General features: G+C 40.2%; 1 protein-coding gene across 1 annotated transcript; it reads right to left on the minus strand.

The window, feature by feature from the left end:
• Nucleotides 1-509: 509 nt before the first annotated feature.
• On the minus strand, nucleotides 510-12,882 carry dedd (death effector domain containing). The gene is made up of 5 exons (XM_061074405.1): nucleotides 12,627-12,882; nucleotides 10,016-10,647; nucleotides 6,489-6,593; nucleotides 6,266-6,403; nucleotides 510-4,135 (listed from the first exon to the last, which is right to left on the minus strand). Exons 2-5 carry the CDS (start codon nucleotides 10,578-10,580, stop codon nucleotides 3,729-3,731), a joined length of 1,215 nt encoding a protein of 404 aa, XP_060930388.1. The 5' UTR covers nucleotides 10,581-10,647; nucleotides 12,627-12,882; the 3' UTR covers nucleotides 510-3,728.
• Between the last annotated feature and the right edge of the window lie 2,264 nt (nucleotides 12,883-15,146).

Consider the following 15,146-nt stretch of genomic DNA (forward strand, 5'->3'; position numbering starts at 1 on the left):
GATATATCAAGTGTGCGATCCAGCTTTAAACAACACGTTTTTGTGAATGTTCTACAGCTTTTACAACTAAAATTGAAATAACATTTTTGTTTATTTTGTATTATTAACTGTTGTCTGTCGCATGTGGTCGCATGTTTAAAACATCAACACACCCACCTGCTCGCCGTGAATCCTGCGATAGATCTCCTGCTGTCTTCTAATCGGAGAAAGTGCAGAAACTCTGGAGGCTCTCACTGAGACATTTTTATGCTTCTTGAAGGTTATATCATACTTTCTACCCTGCTAATACATCTGCCACAACACTAACAAAGCTCACACAAGTTAGGTAACTGACCGAGATCTACTATGGAAAAACATCTAGGTAAACAATTGCACTGCACTCACCATCTTATTTTCATAAATTTGTTTAATCTATTTTCTTTGTACAAAGTCGGATAGTACTGACCTGCTTTAGCAGTGGTTAGTCAACGCTCAGTTTGATAAACAATAAAGGAACCGACTGCAGTGTATCGATGGCGAATAGAAACACAGCAACGTTTTACTTTTATTGGTAAACAAGTCAACAGGACTAACCACCAAACCTTTTATCGTTTCATTTAGCGTGTGGGTTGAAAGCAACAGAGTATGGTTCACAATGTGTACATTACATTCAAGTCTCTGCAGGGACATTCATGGCACAAGTAAACTTGGTTTGCCACACAAAATGTGATGCCTGGATGTTTCCTTCTTCCAGTTGTGAGTTTGAAGAGCTGTGAAGCGAGTGAAGGGAATGAGGACACATGGAAAACAGAAATGAGATGCACCCAGAAGCTCTCGCGCACAGCTGGAAATGTGTTCAAGGAATTCCTCAAACACAGTGTTTGTGTCTCAAAGTGATTATAACCTATAAGGTTTAGGCCTAATTTATGAAATGATTGTGCTGCCCACAATAAGATCTATCAGGAAGCAGTTTTAATATGTCCACTATATTTTCATATCTGGAAAATGTACACTGTTTTCCACCAAAGACGTTGGTCCTGTGATATAAAACTTCAACAAAACCCATCCGCTTCACTTATTAAACAGTCCTACTTGCCAATTTTTTTGAAAGAAATGCAAAACTGAATTAATAAAACTGGAAATTCATATGATATTTACAAATATTAACACTGAGAGTTTCTATGAGATTTCAGGAGATCATAACAGGTTACATGCAATGTTGCTTAAAAGAACGCTGCATTGAACAACTAACATAACATATAATCAACATAACATACACCAACCTATATAATAGATACTAACTTGCAACCTTTTGAAATTCCATTGGGGTAAAAATATAAAAAGGCAGGCCAACTCTATATAATTCAGAGTAATAGTGGCCTGTCAATCATGACTTGCATGTTCTCACATGTACCCATGGATGGTATGACAGCAAATATAAGATAGGGCTTCTTGAGCAGGAAGAATATATTTGGTTAATACATACACTGAACTTTAAGGGGGGACATAAAAGCAAACGGTTGAATTTCACTTATCTAACTGATCAAAAACTGAAGTTAAGTTAGATTTTAAAATCAGAGGCAAAATTTGGTAAATGTTTGGCAAAAAGAAAGATGCTCATTTGTAAAGTAGTAAGTACAAATATCAGGATGCAAGAATTGCACGTGAAGAACTCTGTCCAAATCATTCTTTACTAAGTACACATTTGTTGCTAGTGAATATGAGCCTGCATGTATGTTTTGTCTATATCACTGATTAACAGAAGAGTCAAATATTAGCTCTAGAGACAGGCATGTTTCTAAAATCAGTCTCTGATCTACTTATGTAACAAAATCTAAATCTTCTTTAGCATTATGCTAATACTATATTGTTGCTATTAAACATTTTTTCTAAACAACAATCAGTACTTTAACAAGAAATTACTTTTTTTAAACTAATTTTATGTTTTGAAACTGTGTCTGTATGATTCCACCACTCACCATTTAGATTGAATGCAAATGTTCAGTGCCAATTCAAAAATACATTTTCAAATCACAACACTGAAAATGTAGAAGCACATCATTAAAAGGCTATTGTCACTAAATGTAGAAATACAGAGATAATCCTTGGTGAGATGGGAGGTTTGTTGCATGAGTATGCAGCCACAAAATGGACAGCTACTGCATCAACAGGATCACAAACTCTAATCTCTTGTGGATCCATGTTGTAAAGATTCTGGTTTTCTATGGCCTTCCCAGGACTGGGAAGGTGTGCCTGGCCAGCAAGTGTATATTATGACCGTCTAAAATTAAAGCTATGACGAGGAATACTACCAACACATTCTTGTTACAGGCACCTACCAAATGTAATGTCTCCTGTAAATGGATAAAAAAAACAACTTTCCAATTTTGGTTGATTAGCATTTCAAGCTGCAATGTGTAAGTGGTGTGTCACTACAAGAACATCAGAGTGTTAACGTTTACTGAAACTCACCATTATGTTGGTCCTCACAAATGTTGTTTCCGCTTCAGATCCCTATTAAGAGATCCCCCTGCTCAGTTTGCTAATGGCTGTGGAGATGCCACCCCTCCCGAGGGAGAAGGGTGTCACTGAGGGCAACTGCTCACACCACCCAGTGGACTCGACCATAACCTCATCATATATGTAGAGGAATACTACTTAGGCTTTAATGTGCGAGTGCAGCTACAGGGTGACATGCCTTTTTCTTTAGTCAAACAAGTCATGTGAATTATTTTCATTTGTTCTGGCCTCCTGCACAACTGAGATGACGTCACACATTCTTGCTGTGACTTTCAATTGCTGTTGATTTGTTACCATTTAGGTTCAGTGTTATATCACTAATGAATAGGAGTGAGAAGGTAAGTGAACAGATGTCCAGCAGTGCAGGCTGAATGAAACTGGCACTGGTTTACAAATTCAAAACACCAGCGAATGACACATTGGAGACATTAGGGCGACCCACAAATAAATATTGGCAGTGACTGGACAGCTGAAAACATAAAATTGGGCCAGAATCCCAGCTGCTGTAATGAGCCATAATGCGTATAATGAGTTAAGACACGATAATGTTGACATTAACCAAATATGAGCCATACATATGCTTTGACAGGATTTAACTTTACAGAAAAGACAACCCTGCAAAGTGTGGGGAAAGTCAGGCAGTAAGCTAACTGAAAGAGACAAACTGAGTCAATTGGGGTCTGCACCATTCTATAACATACATAACACTCTCTTATTGGGTTTATCCAATCCATCTGTAATGTACCTGAAAAACCTGGAAAAAGGACAAACCTGTGTGACAATAACATACAACTCCCACTGGGAGTAACTCGTCAGTGTTAAGCATGTTTTCTGGGTTGAACATACAGTAACTCCACTTTGGAACAGGAGTAAAGAGTTAACAATGTGATTCAATGAGCTAACATACTAGAAACCACAAATTAGTCAAAGTCAACCCACATATGAGATTAACATTCTGCTCCTTAAAGAAAAAGAACAGCTTGGGATACAAGGTAATGCCAACCTGTATGCACTTCTTTGCCAACATAGTTCCCAATCACTTGCTTGCATGCTACGCTCATGGTGGCCAACTAGAAATCCTATGAACTTAGCTCTCAAGGAAATCAATTGGGTGACTGGAAGTCCATAGTTCCTCTGTGACCCACTTCAGGCACCTCAAATGATACTTTATTCCCTGTGTGGGAGGCACAGCTTCATCTTTCCCATATGCTTGCACCATGAGAGTAGGTCTAAGATACAGTGTCTTTGCTACCTCCTGGTGGGCTTCCTCCCCCTGTGACCAAATTGCAGAGCAGTTTGCGTCGACCAGCCTGGTAGTCTTCCTCATCGACGTTGACCAATAGTTTTATAGCCTCATGGCCTACAGCCTGTTTGAGGGAATCTGTGATAAATACCCCTTTAAGGGCCTCTAGCAAGGATCCATTTATGTAGTCTCTCCAGAAGGCATCCAAGTAGGTGAGCTCGGAGAACTTAATGTCGCAGATGATGGAGCCCAAGTCTCGGGATTTGAGGATAGTGTTGGCCTGGTTGAAGCGCTCAAACTGTCGCTCCACTGCCTCTTGTTTGTTGGAGAATACGTTTCCCTGAAGCGCAGACTCATGCTGGCAGTATTCAGCGCGAACCCGGAGGCGGATATCTGAGAGGAGAGAGATAGATGGTACAGCGTGGGTCAGCCCAGAGTGAATAGTAGGGCTGGGACATATACAGTAAGTAGCACAGTAGACAAGTAACAGTGAGTAACAGTAGACAGCTAGCATGGCTTCACTGACTGCAGGATATTATGTGTACTAACCTGAAGACTCAACACACTGCAAGAGTTGTGCAGCCAAGTCTCAAGGTTAAGTTAGTTTTATTCATCAGGCCAAATAAATATAAAAGTTTGTTGTTCTACATCGGTATTGCTCCCAAGATATAATAATGGAGGGAAGATAAATGTCTTCCAATAGGGTTGGGGCTGATGGACGATGCCAATACAATGTTGAGCCAACATCATGATGCAGCCCCCCCCCCGTTCAACTCTGACAGAGCGGTGCAGCCTGCCACGCACAGACTATAATATCAGTGTCTACTAGAACGCAGAAAATTAAGGTCAAAACTGTATAAAGTAAATGGTTTTATACTTATATACAAAGAGGTAAAAATTCCGTAAGTGGTGCAACAGGATTATTTGCATTTGATCTACTAATTTTCAAGAGTAAAAAATATATGACTGAAACAAACAGCAGATTCAAAATGAGTGAATGACTGCAATGTACAGTGGAGAATCTCAACTTTAATTTGGCTAATGTTACATCCCTATAGAGAGACCTGTGTGGGAGATGTTGCCCTTTGACAGATGAGGAGGTAGTTTCAGACATGAGCTGCTCCTTATTTTCTGTTCACTTTCACCATCATTTTGACAGAGGTGGATTTTTGTTTCATCCATCCATAGAACAGGTTCTCTGTCTCTGAACTGCCGTCTGGTCTTTTTTGAACTGAACTGGCCTGAAACTTGGCAATTAAATGTAAAATCGGTACATTTTAACAGAATGCACTGAAGCTCAGTCAGGAGACATAACCCAACAACGGGTCTGCTCAGGTACTGAGCATGGCGAGAGAAGAAGAATGGACGAGGGGGTTAAACAAGCATCCTCACTTTCATCAGCCTGGTTTTTTTTGCTTGGATAGTTGTCCGTCTGTTGTACACTGTCACTACCTAAAATGCAATTCAGTGTTGTGTTATACAGACTGTGTGGCACAACACCCAATGATTGGTAGTGCACATTTGATTCAATTCAAGTAAATGATTCAGTTATGCCTGTGATGGACATCCAGACATTAGCCTCTAATTTTTCTTCTATTTTAATTCCTCAGAAAAAAGTTTATAAAAGACACTTTGAATGCCGAGTGGTTGTTGCAGATGGCTGAAATGTCCTTAGTTGAGATGAGGGGATTTGTGGTTACGCTGCTTTCTGACTGCATGACCACAACATCTGGACAGAGGTTCATGGACCCCGTTGCCTCTTTTTCTATGTCACAAATGTGCACCTGCAAAAGTGTAATGTGGATGCTAGCTGAAACTGAAACCAGATCAGATCCACTAAGAACTCAGGGTACGTTTAATTTTATGTCAGCTCTATAATCTGTAGTGGGTAAAACACTCAAAAAAACCCTCTCCTCATTGTCCCCCTGTCCGTCGGTCAGTAATTATCGTAATATAATATTCATCAATAGCAAAATAACAAAGGTCAAACATATAAATATAATGCTTACACATTGTGCAAGCACTGTGAGGAGGAATAACGTAATAAATTGACCTTAAATTTGATGAATATTTTTCTCTTTGGCAAGTGTTTTTAATTTTCTGCCATTCAAGAAGAGTTTAAACCCCAACCTTCTCAGGAGAAAAAAAGGTGTATTTAAATGTAAAAGAAACATATTTTTACATTTTTTCGTGATACCTATTGTTATCGAGGGATACAAATGTTTTTTATCTCAATATAATATTAGGCCACTTATTACTACTGTATCTGTGGCTTTGTAGGTCAACAACAGTGTGGTGAGTCTTCACATGTAAAACTATCTGCTGATTTTGTCACATCCATTTCAGGAGTCTAAATCCTTCTGTTAACATTTGATTCATACTGATCAATGACATAAATCAACTTTCACCTCTGACTAGGTCGCTCGAGCATATGGAGTATAGGCTTCTCGTATTAAAATATGTAATCCTACTCTGAGACTCGACAAACATGATGCTGTTTGTCTATGTTGTGCGTCTCTTTACCACATGTTTGCTTCTCTCTGCAGTCAGCTGAGGAATGACTTCTCTTCCGTTTGCGATTTGGTACAGGGGGAGCTGGCTTTATTCGGGGAGGGCCAACATGGGGTCCTGACGGGGAACAGCAAATGACTGGCTGACGACCTAGACAGGGACATCAGTTATGACATTAATCCATCTTCTGTGTCATAATGTCAACAAGACCTTGAACACACACACAGTCACCAACCTGTTCTTCTATGGGGTGCCGTGACCTTGCTCTGCGCTGTTCCTCTTGGTGAAATATAACGTACTGATGTCTCTTCCAGGTATTTATCGACAGGGTCTGGACACACTAAAAACAACAGATTGTGGAAGCAATTGTTAATCTCAATGAGTAAAAATCTTCTTTGGAATTAATAACAAAGATTTCATAGAGCATGTGTGAGAGCTCCAGAAAAGCAGTTATATCTCTTCACTTTTTTCTGTTTTGTTGTAAGTTTCATTTTAAATGGAAAAAATGTTCCCATCAATTTATACTCATTAATCCATAATGACATACATTTTGTAAGTATATTAAAGGGAAAGTTGACCTAAAACTAATTATCTACTCACCCCTATGCTGATGGAGGGGTGGGTGAAGTGTTTTAGTCCAAAAAACTCTTGCAGCTGTTGTCATCCTTCTAGTTACTGCTTGTGAGTATTGCGAGAACTTGCAATGGCTGCAGTTAGTGCAGCAGTAACTAGGAGGAGGATAACAGACTTTTAGGCTAAATACATGGTGTTTCTAGTCGAATTTGAATGTCGGGGCTTGCAGACACTTGGATGAAACCACAGGGGCAATATGGAGGCAAGAGGTGGTCGCCTTTTACTTCAGACCCATAATTCAGGAGTTTGTAGAAGCACTTACAGCTTCCAGTCTTGCTCTGGATGTGTGCAGTTTATCTCTAATCAGCAGATTACAGATCACATACATGCTTTAAAGTGTATCAGTCAGATTTTGACATCTGATGTCAGACAGGACTTGAATTTGTTTATCGAATATGGTGGATAAATGTCAATTTATAATTTCTTTCTCATTTGAAAACGGATTTTGCTGCTGAGTAAATTATGTGGTTTTGAAATCTTATTTATGGACATAAACAAAAATTTTACAATTTTCTTTGTTTATTCTTCTGTAAAACACAATCTTTTTCGGTCTACGACACAAACGTATTTACAACACTTCCCGAACCCGTTTCAAAGTAAAAGCGTTTAACTTTCTGAATCCATTCGTCTGTTCTATGGTTCTAAAGGGACTTTGATTATTATCGACAGGAGGGAAGATGCGCGTCTTTCTACCGTAGTGTCCTGGTGTTTAGTTTAGTACATAAAACAACTTGCTTTGAAGGCAACGCAGTAGATAAACCAGCAACTCCGCCGCAAGCAAAGTTTGCGCACACTAGGGGTGTGAGTAAACTCTCGTCATTTTATGCATGTCAATATATTTGGCCCATCAGATGGAGCCCTGCTGCTCTAGATGATAGAGCCTTGCTGCTCGCTACTTCCTCCGACTAAATTCTACTATTCATCAATAGGAGCATTTTATTATAGAAAAGAAGTATGAAGCTAGTTATGATCCCAGAACATGAGGGAAGTAACAGCACAGGCACACACGCTGTCCCTCTCTCTCTCTACAATTTAAATGTTGATTTGTTTCAACTTCATTGTTACAGACAAAGCGACGCCCTGTATCTAGGAACATAAATATGAATTAAGCAGTTTTTATAAAGATCAGTTCTAAGTATGAGTGATTAGAAAACACCCAAGGAGCAGAGTCACTTTTTGACCTGCACAGAGTGATGCACCTCAGTGCAGTGCCGCCGATTTGATTTATATTGCGATTACGATTTTTTTTTCCATATCGCCCAGCCCTAGACATGCACATAACAAACCCACGTTGCATGCTGTGCCAGCGCACCGGTGTGTGGGACACAGTTGCTCACTGAGGTTGATACTGGACAGTTTTTACCATGCCCTTATCACGTGGTAATACTAACCGTCTGGAATTTAACTGTGGTTAATAGTGAAGCTGGTAAGTATTTCATCCCTACACCTAATCAAATTATAAGGAAAGGAAAGAGGGTCTCTGACTTATTTATGTTCCTGTGATTAAAGAGAAGTGCTTTACCTAACACTGTTTTTTTTTAATATCATGCAAATAAGATAAAGAAAACATGATGCGTCGGTCCTACAGGTAAAACCTTTCAATCATGTTTTCTAATACACTTAAGTGCGGAGTAACTGCAGGGCAGAAGTGTGTAATGCTGTATATTTCTCACGGAAAATGCAAGCCACGCTGCAAATTTTCTCCAAATGTTTTGTTTGCCCCTTTGCCTGCACAAAATGGAAGTGAACGGATGTGAAGCTCGCCACTGCCACACTTTCAGAAGTGTGACTGTACCCTAAAAAGTGAAAGACAAATCTTGTCTTGCATTAGTGAGGACTGCATTGCATATCACTTGTGGGTCCGCACACAACAGCAACCAAAACTATGAGGTCTAACTAGTCGATGGGCAGTAACAACTTTATGGACGATAGCATGATTGGGCAAGCGGAAAATAGCACTGCGAGTAGCGCTGCACACAGTTATACAAACAGATCAAAACACAGCAAAGTTGGAGTTCTCTTGAGAGCTGTAGAATTATTTTAGTTCATTATCAAACAAATTAGAAAATGGCAGGTGCCACAGAGTAGATGACTGATAGAAAAACCTGCTCTGACATGGCGAAATAGGCCAATAGCATTAACAGAGGTATGGATGTAGCCTTTGAGCAGACATGTCAAACACAATTATATCCGGCCCGCGATAAAAAATCATATGTCTATCTTAACTGGCCTGCCGGTAAATAGGACTCACACTTTTGTGTGAAAAAAATCTCCATAAACTGTGCCAATCCACTCACTCGCCGAGTATTTGATTATATTAAATTATTTTTCCAGCGTTCCAGAGATCCCAGTCCCTGCCCTGTTTAGTTCGACCACACGCTCTTCTCTGTGATGAAGATGAACAACCCACTCAGGAGTCGTCTCACTGATGCACACCTTCACTCCATCTTTAGGTTTCCACAACGCAGAGCCTAAAGGCCGGCGCTTGCGGGCCCCTGAAAACGCAGAAGCATGCGCCGGCCTTAACACCAAAAATTTATTAACTGTCAGCCAAGAAAAGATGCCAAACATCTGGCTCTGGAACATACACATAAAAGAAGAATGTAGCCTACCTAAATATGTTTTCTTTTTGTACTTTATCCAATATCCTGTCTATCCTGTTTAATAAATGTTGACACTGTTTGGCCCTCGACGTAATCCATGTCTTAAATTTTGGCCCTCTCTGTAATGAGTTTTTCACCACTGCCTTAGAGAACCATTCTTGTAAATATTATGAAGACAACCTGCACCCAACTTTCTGCACTGTTACTGAAGTGCTGACTCTATATGGACTGGATTTGGGGGAAGCATACATAAAACATTTTATTCTCAGTATGTTTTTTAAATGATTGTGCAACAAATCCTTCTTAAGTACTTTATACCAGATGCTGATCTGAAAATGCAGTAATAATAGTACTCATTTACTTTTTTAAATATTTGGAGACAAGTTCGGCTCATGGTTCCTTAAGCAGCATGCCAAGTAAATTATTCCGGCACTGCATTTGAATGTTTGCTCTTCCTTAAGTTCTTATGCTCAAAAATCTATAAATGTGTACTGTACATTTAAAGACTGACAAAGACAATACTCACCAGCTTGTCGTTTCCTGAGTGTGACATAAGGCAAAAGGTCGTGGCGGGTGATAATCCTTAGAAGCTGGAGAACGTGCCGGAAGTTGGTCTCATCACAGCGACCCTGGCGCTCTAGGGCCAGCAGAAAATCCCTTCCGCTCCTGATGCCACCACGCTCATACTCATCAATCACGTCAACAAACAGGAACGACAGTACCCTCACATCCCGATGTGTTAGCTGGGCACCAACTATGTCAAACATGCGGTGGAGTGAGTACAGCCCATGGGAGTTATCCACTGCCTCCTCCGGCCAAGGTTCAAAACCCCCATCTCTTCTGGATAAGCTAGAGTTGGTGCTGGTCGCAGAAACATTTCTGCTGGCAACATCTCCGCTGGACGTTGACACACCGGAGCACCCCGGCCTGCCAGTCAGTGCCCTGTGTTCCAGAGACCCAGCATTTGGACTGTTCTGGCTCGAGTGCAGCTGATTTGCCGGAAGATGAGGCCGGGCCTGCTGTGCAGACGAGTTCTGAGCAAGCTGGGGAGGATAAACAGCATTGGGGAGATGAGGCTGCTGTGATGTCATCTCAGGGCCAGACGGTGATAAGGGATGCTGGAATCCCTGCAACTCTCCCTGTCTTTCGCTGCGCCAACTGATAACAAAAAATGTAGAATGGGGGAATTACATATTGATATAAAATATTTTTAACCCAATCTTACTATCAGTGGCCATCATCATTAATCAATAACTTACTACATGATATTACTTCAAAAATGTGTCGGGTTTCTCAAAGGTTATTATTGTGAAGGCCAACCCTCTCTGCCAATGTCAGAAATCCTAAGTACACTTTCATTAAATATTTTTTAGGATCAAAGCTGAGCCAAGATAACACAGTAAAGACCACATATTTATTAAAGGGATAGATGTTTTGGAGAAGAGACGAATTTTAAAAGCAGCAGGTGTTTACACATATGCTGTAGATTTTGTACATAACTTTTTTCTTGACGTTTAAGGCCATTGCGGACCATGCTGCACATTAATGAACAGGACTGTTTATGGAAGTTAGATTTTCCTTTTTTTTTTTTATACCTGTACTTCAACTTATCACTAAGTCATATTGCAAAACAGCATACCTATGCAATTACAACATTATTTCAAATCATCTGCAGTGTCAAGATATTGATCTTGCATCAAAACTGATTGGGAATAAGTTGTGTCATACACATTTGTTTGCTTTCATGTGACTTACAGCTTTAGGTAAGTGAACAGTTAATTTAGTTCACCAAACTACTTGCCCAGCTGCCCTCACATTACCCTTTGTTGCTCGATATGTGTGGTGGTTGTTAATACATCCACCTCACTGCTTTGTAAGTGGGCAGAAGACCTCTTTCTGGGAAAATAATAAACTGAAGAAATGATGACAATTTCATTGTAACTGTACAATGCAAAATCAGAAAGACACAATGAGAGCCTCATGTGGTGATGATGAAAAACCTGAACTTTCAAAAACCAATAAAATAGTTTGAGCTGTAGAAATCTGCCATACTGAACTCTGTCCTACAGCCTCAGTTAAACCTGGACCACAGCTAGTTTACCCAACCCAAACCCCTCAGTCCCTCATTCACTACTCTCTCTACAACAGATACCTAAAAGTTCCTTCCACCGTGAACAGTAAATTTATATTTGGAACCAATGTATGTTTCCTTCACTGTCAGTTGTAATCTTGCATTGTGAAGTAGTTCAGTTTGGGAATTTTAGTTGAAAGGAGAGTGTGAATGGGTGCAAAGGATCCAGCTTTTTTCTATTCCATTCTTCTAGGAAAACGAACTTTCAAACAAAAAAGAGTGTGGGTGGATATAATGCACTAAGCAACAAATGGGCGTGATATTAAACACAGCTTTCAAAGGATATAATTAACAATGAGAAAAATGATGTCACACTTTGCCTGGTTACTGGGAGCAAAATGGTACAGAAGAGTAGCACAAGAATGAACGAGCATGACGGTAAAATGTTGCATCTATTTTTATGTAAACATCGTACAATTACAGTAATGAACACGATAGATCACAATCATAACTCGCCTCTATCATAATGAGGGAGTTTGGACAAGCTCCCCTTAACACTAGCAGAGGCTAATTTGGCTAACTAGACTTGTGTTTACATAAACAGATTGGAAAGGTTTTTATATTAACGCTTTTGCTATTAGAATGACTCCGACCCTTTTCAATGAAGGTCAAACTAACAAATACACTCTGTGACCAGCAACTGTTTAGCAAGATAAATAACGGGGTAGCAACTTGCTAGGTGCCTGACTTAAGTTAGCTAACAAGCTAACGTTAGTTTTCTGGAAATGAAAAACCGATGCAAGGCCTAGTTGGTGCGTGATTGCTAGACAACAATGTATGCAAGTAGACTCACATCCCATGTATTCTATTGGCGACTTAACAGCCAAGCAAGCGTCTCCGGGAATATGCGCTCAACAATTCACCAATCTTCGTGATCTACGCAGGGGTTTGTTATGACTGCTACTCGCTAGCTTCATTCCACGCCAACGTTATCTAAACTACTTATTGAAACTCAGTATAGCATAAAATCGGATGTATGTGGTATCTCATAAAGACTCTGTTTTACCTTGTGTCTTTCGGAAATCCCAGACGAGCTCGTCAGCAACAAAGTTCGGTAGGCCGCTAACGCTAAGTTACCTTCCCAGTGTCTGACTGAGGAGCACAGGAATCACGGCCACGTCTTAACGTCGACAAAACCATCCACGTTCATTACGTGCCTCCGGTGTCTTGATGGACACTTATCCCTTCTGACGCGAATCTAGAGTCTCTGTTATGGTTGTGGTAGACGTTCAGTCACCATGGGAAAAACAAGCAGACAGGTCTTGTTCAGCTAAAATGAAAGAACTTCCAGATTACAGCAGAGATCACTTCCGGGTTACCCCGCACGGTGGCCCATACGGACAAAAGTGTTGGAAATGAAAAGTACAAAAATTACGTGCGACTTCTTGTGGACTTCTTATTTAAAGTTGTTTAATTCGTGTATACCAATAAAAACATTTCCAACAGTTTTAAGGTACCTCCCTATGATTGTACTAAAGACAACATCCGTCAGTGCTGTCCAGCCTCCTCATATTCATTTATTTTCTGACCATTCAAATTAAATTAGCACTTTAAAAGGTACGCCCTACAACTGCGGGTGACAGAGATATAATAAGTAAAATTATGGATGACATAATTTGTTTTTTAAGTGTCTACTGCTATCAAATTATATAGTCATTGGACCTCATTCACCAACATCATAATACCAATAATATAATTCCCATTATAATACAATACCTATAGGAAATTTCTCCTTAAGAACTTTCGGGGAGTAAACTATCAGTCAGATTCACGTGTTGTGCTGAGAAAGGCATGAATAACACTTGAATGTCTGAATCAAGCATCATGAGGTCAACAGCTTTTGTTCTTTGGTTTACCTGAAGGTACATGAGGAAAGACACCCTGATCACCCCCTCAGAAAACAACCAAGCCCTCCCCATGCAATATTAAGTAAAGACATTTGATACATCACATCCTGTCTGTGATTCTTCAGAGAATTGCCAACACGAGGAGTTCAGAAAGAATTTGTTGTAGTGTTTTGGTGTGGTCATCATGAGTCTGTGTGCAGTGGATCCTGTATCTGCCCAACCAGATGCTGATGCCAAACATAACAGGCAGCTTGTAACATTTTTAATACTCTGGATAATACCTGAATTATGACAAATTGAAATTATTGGCAGATATTCACTCAATATCAAATATTACCATAAAAAATACAGTGACATACTTGGGAAAAAGTATTGTTAGAGACTGAGCGAGTAAGTTTATTGCATTTTTCTTAGTTCGTTTTAACAGTGTATTGTTCAGTCAATGTATTTCAGGTAGTGTTCACTGAATAGTTAGGGCCCGAGCACCTCCGGTGGGAGGCCCTATTGAAATTGAAATGATTATTCTGAGCGTAGTGAAAGGGCTTTTTGAGAGCTTTCCCATGCTCAAAAACTTTCTACAGTTTGCAGTAAATTAGAGAGTGGTGGAAATTGACGTATTCTGGAGTAATTTGAAATGGGCGTTGCAAAATAGCTCAACAGCGCCACCTACGGAAAGCCCCCTCAGTTAGCTTTAACCGATCCTCACGAAAATAAAGACAATTGTGTATCATGACCAGACGCACAAGAAAGCCTCTTGGAGCATTATGAAAAACGCAACAGGAAGTCCGCCATTTTGGATTTAGTGGCCATTTTTGCCATATTCCACATTTTTACTTTGATGTACTTGTCGTAGAGCTTTCATCGGATCAACTTAAAATTTAGACGAGTGTCATCACAACCATATGGAGATCTAAAGTTATCAAAAGATCAACTTTTCATCAGAGCGTGTGACCGTGGCGTTGCGTCAAAGTGTGATTAAACGCCATCAAAACACGGGCGTCTGTATCTCGGACATATTTGGTCCAATCAAGTCCAAACTAGACACATTAGACAAGACTCGCGACCTGAAGACATCAACACAGACGTCGTGACATAAAAGCACAGCGCCCCCTGGTGGCAGCAGGAAATGTCTTGTTTTTTGTACGTCTTACACTTGGAAGTATTTCTCCTCATCCACTTTGCGCAACCATGTCAAACTGTGGCGAATGGGTCTCAAGGGATTGATAATGAAGATATAAGATTACTGTGACTTTTCGTCAAACGCCATATTAATGGCGTGGCATCAAAGTTCATCAACTCGCCATGACACACGAAATTGCTATAACTTCGGTGTTCAAGGTTCAATCTCCTTCAAACTACATGTGTGTGTCAACAGCCCCCCCCTGAAGACTATCAGATGGGTTTAAGGAATGGGCGTGGCAAAATAACTGACTAGCACCCCCTAAAGGGCAGCCCCGGCACTATGATTGGCCTACAGCTACGAAAATCAACGTGGACATGTGTCTTTTCATGACAAAGAAATAAGTCTCTTGGATAGATATGCTAGCGAGTAAACAGGAAGCCCGCCATTTTGGATTTGGTGGCCATTTTGGCCATATTCCGCAGATTTACTTTGACATACTTGTCGTAGGGGCTTCATCAGATAAACTTTAAATTTAGATGAGTGTCTTCACAACAAG

The sequence above is a fragment of the Limanda limanda genome, chromosome 7, assembly GCF_963576545.1.
Source record: "Limanda limanda chromosome 7, fLimLim1.1, whole genome shotgun sequence".
Classification (NCBI taxonomy): Eukaryota; Metazoa; Chordata; class Actinopteri; order Pleuronectiformes; family Pleuronectidae; genus Limanda; species Limanda limanda.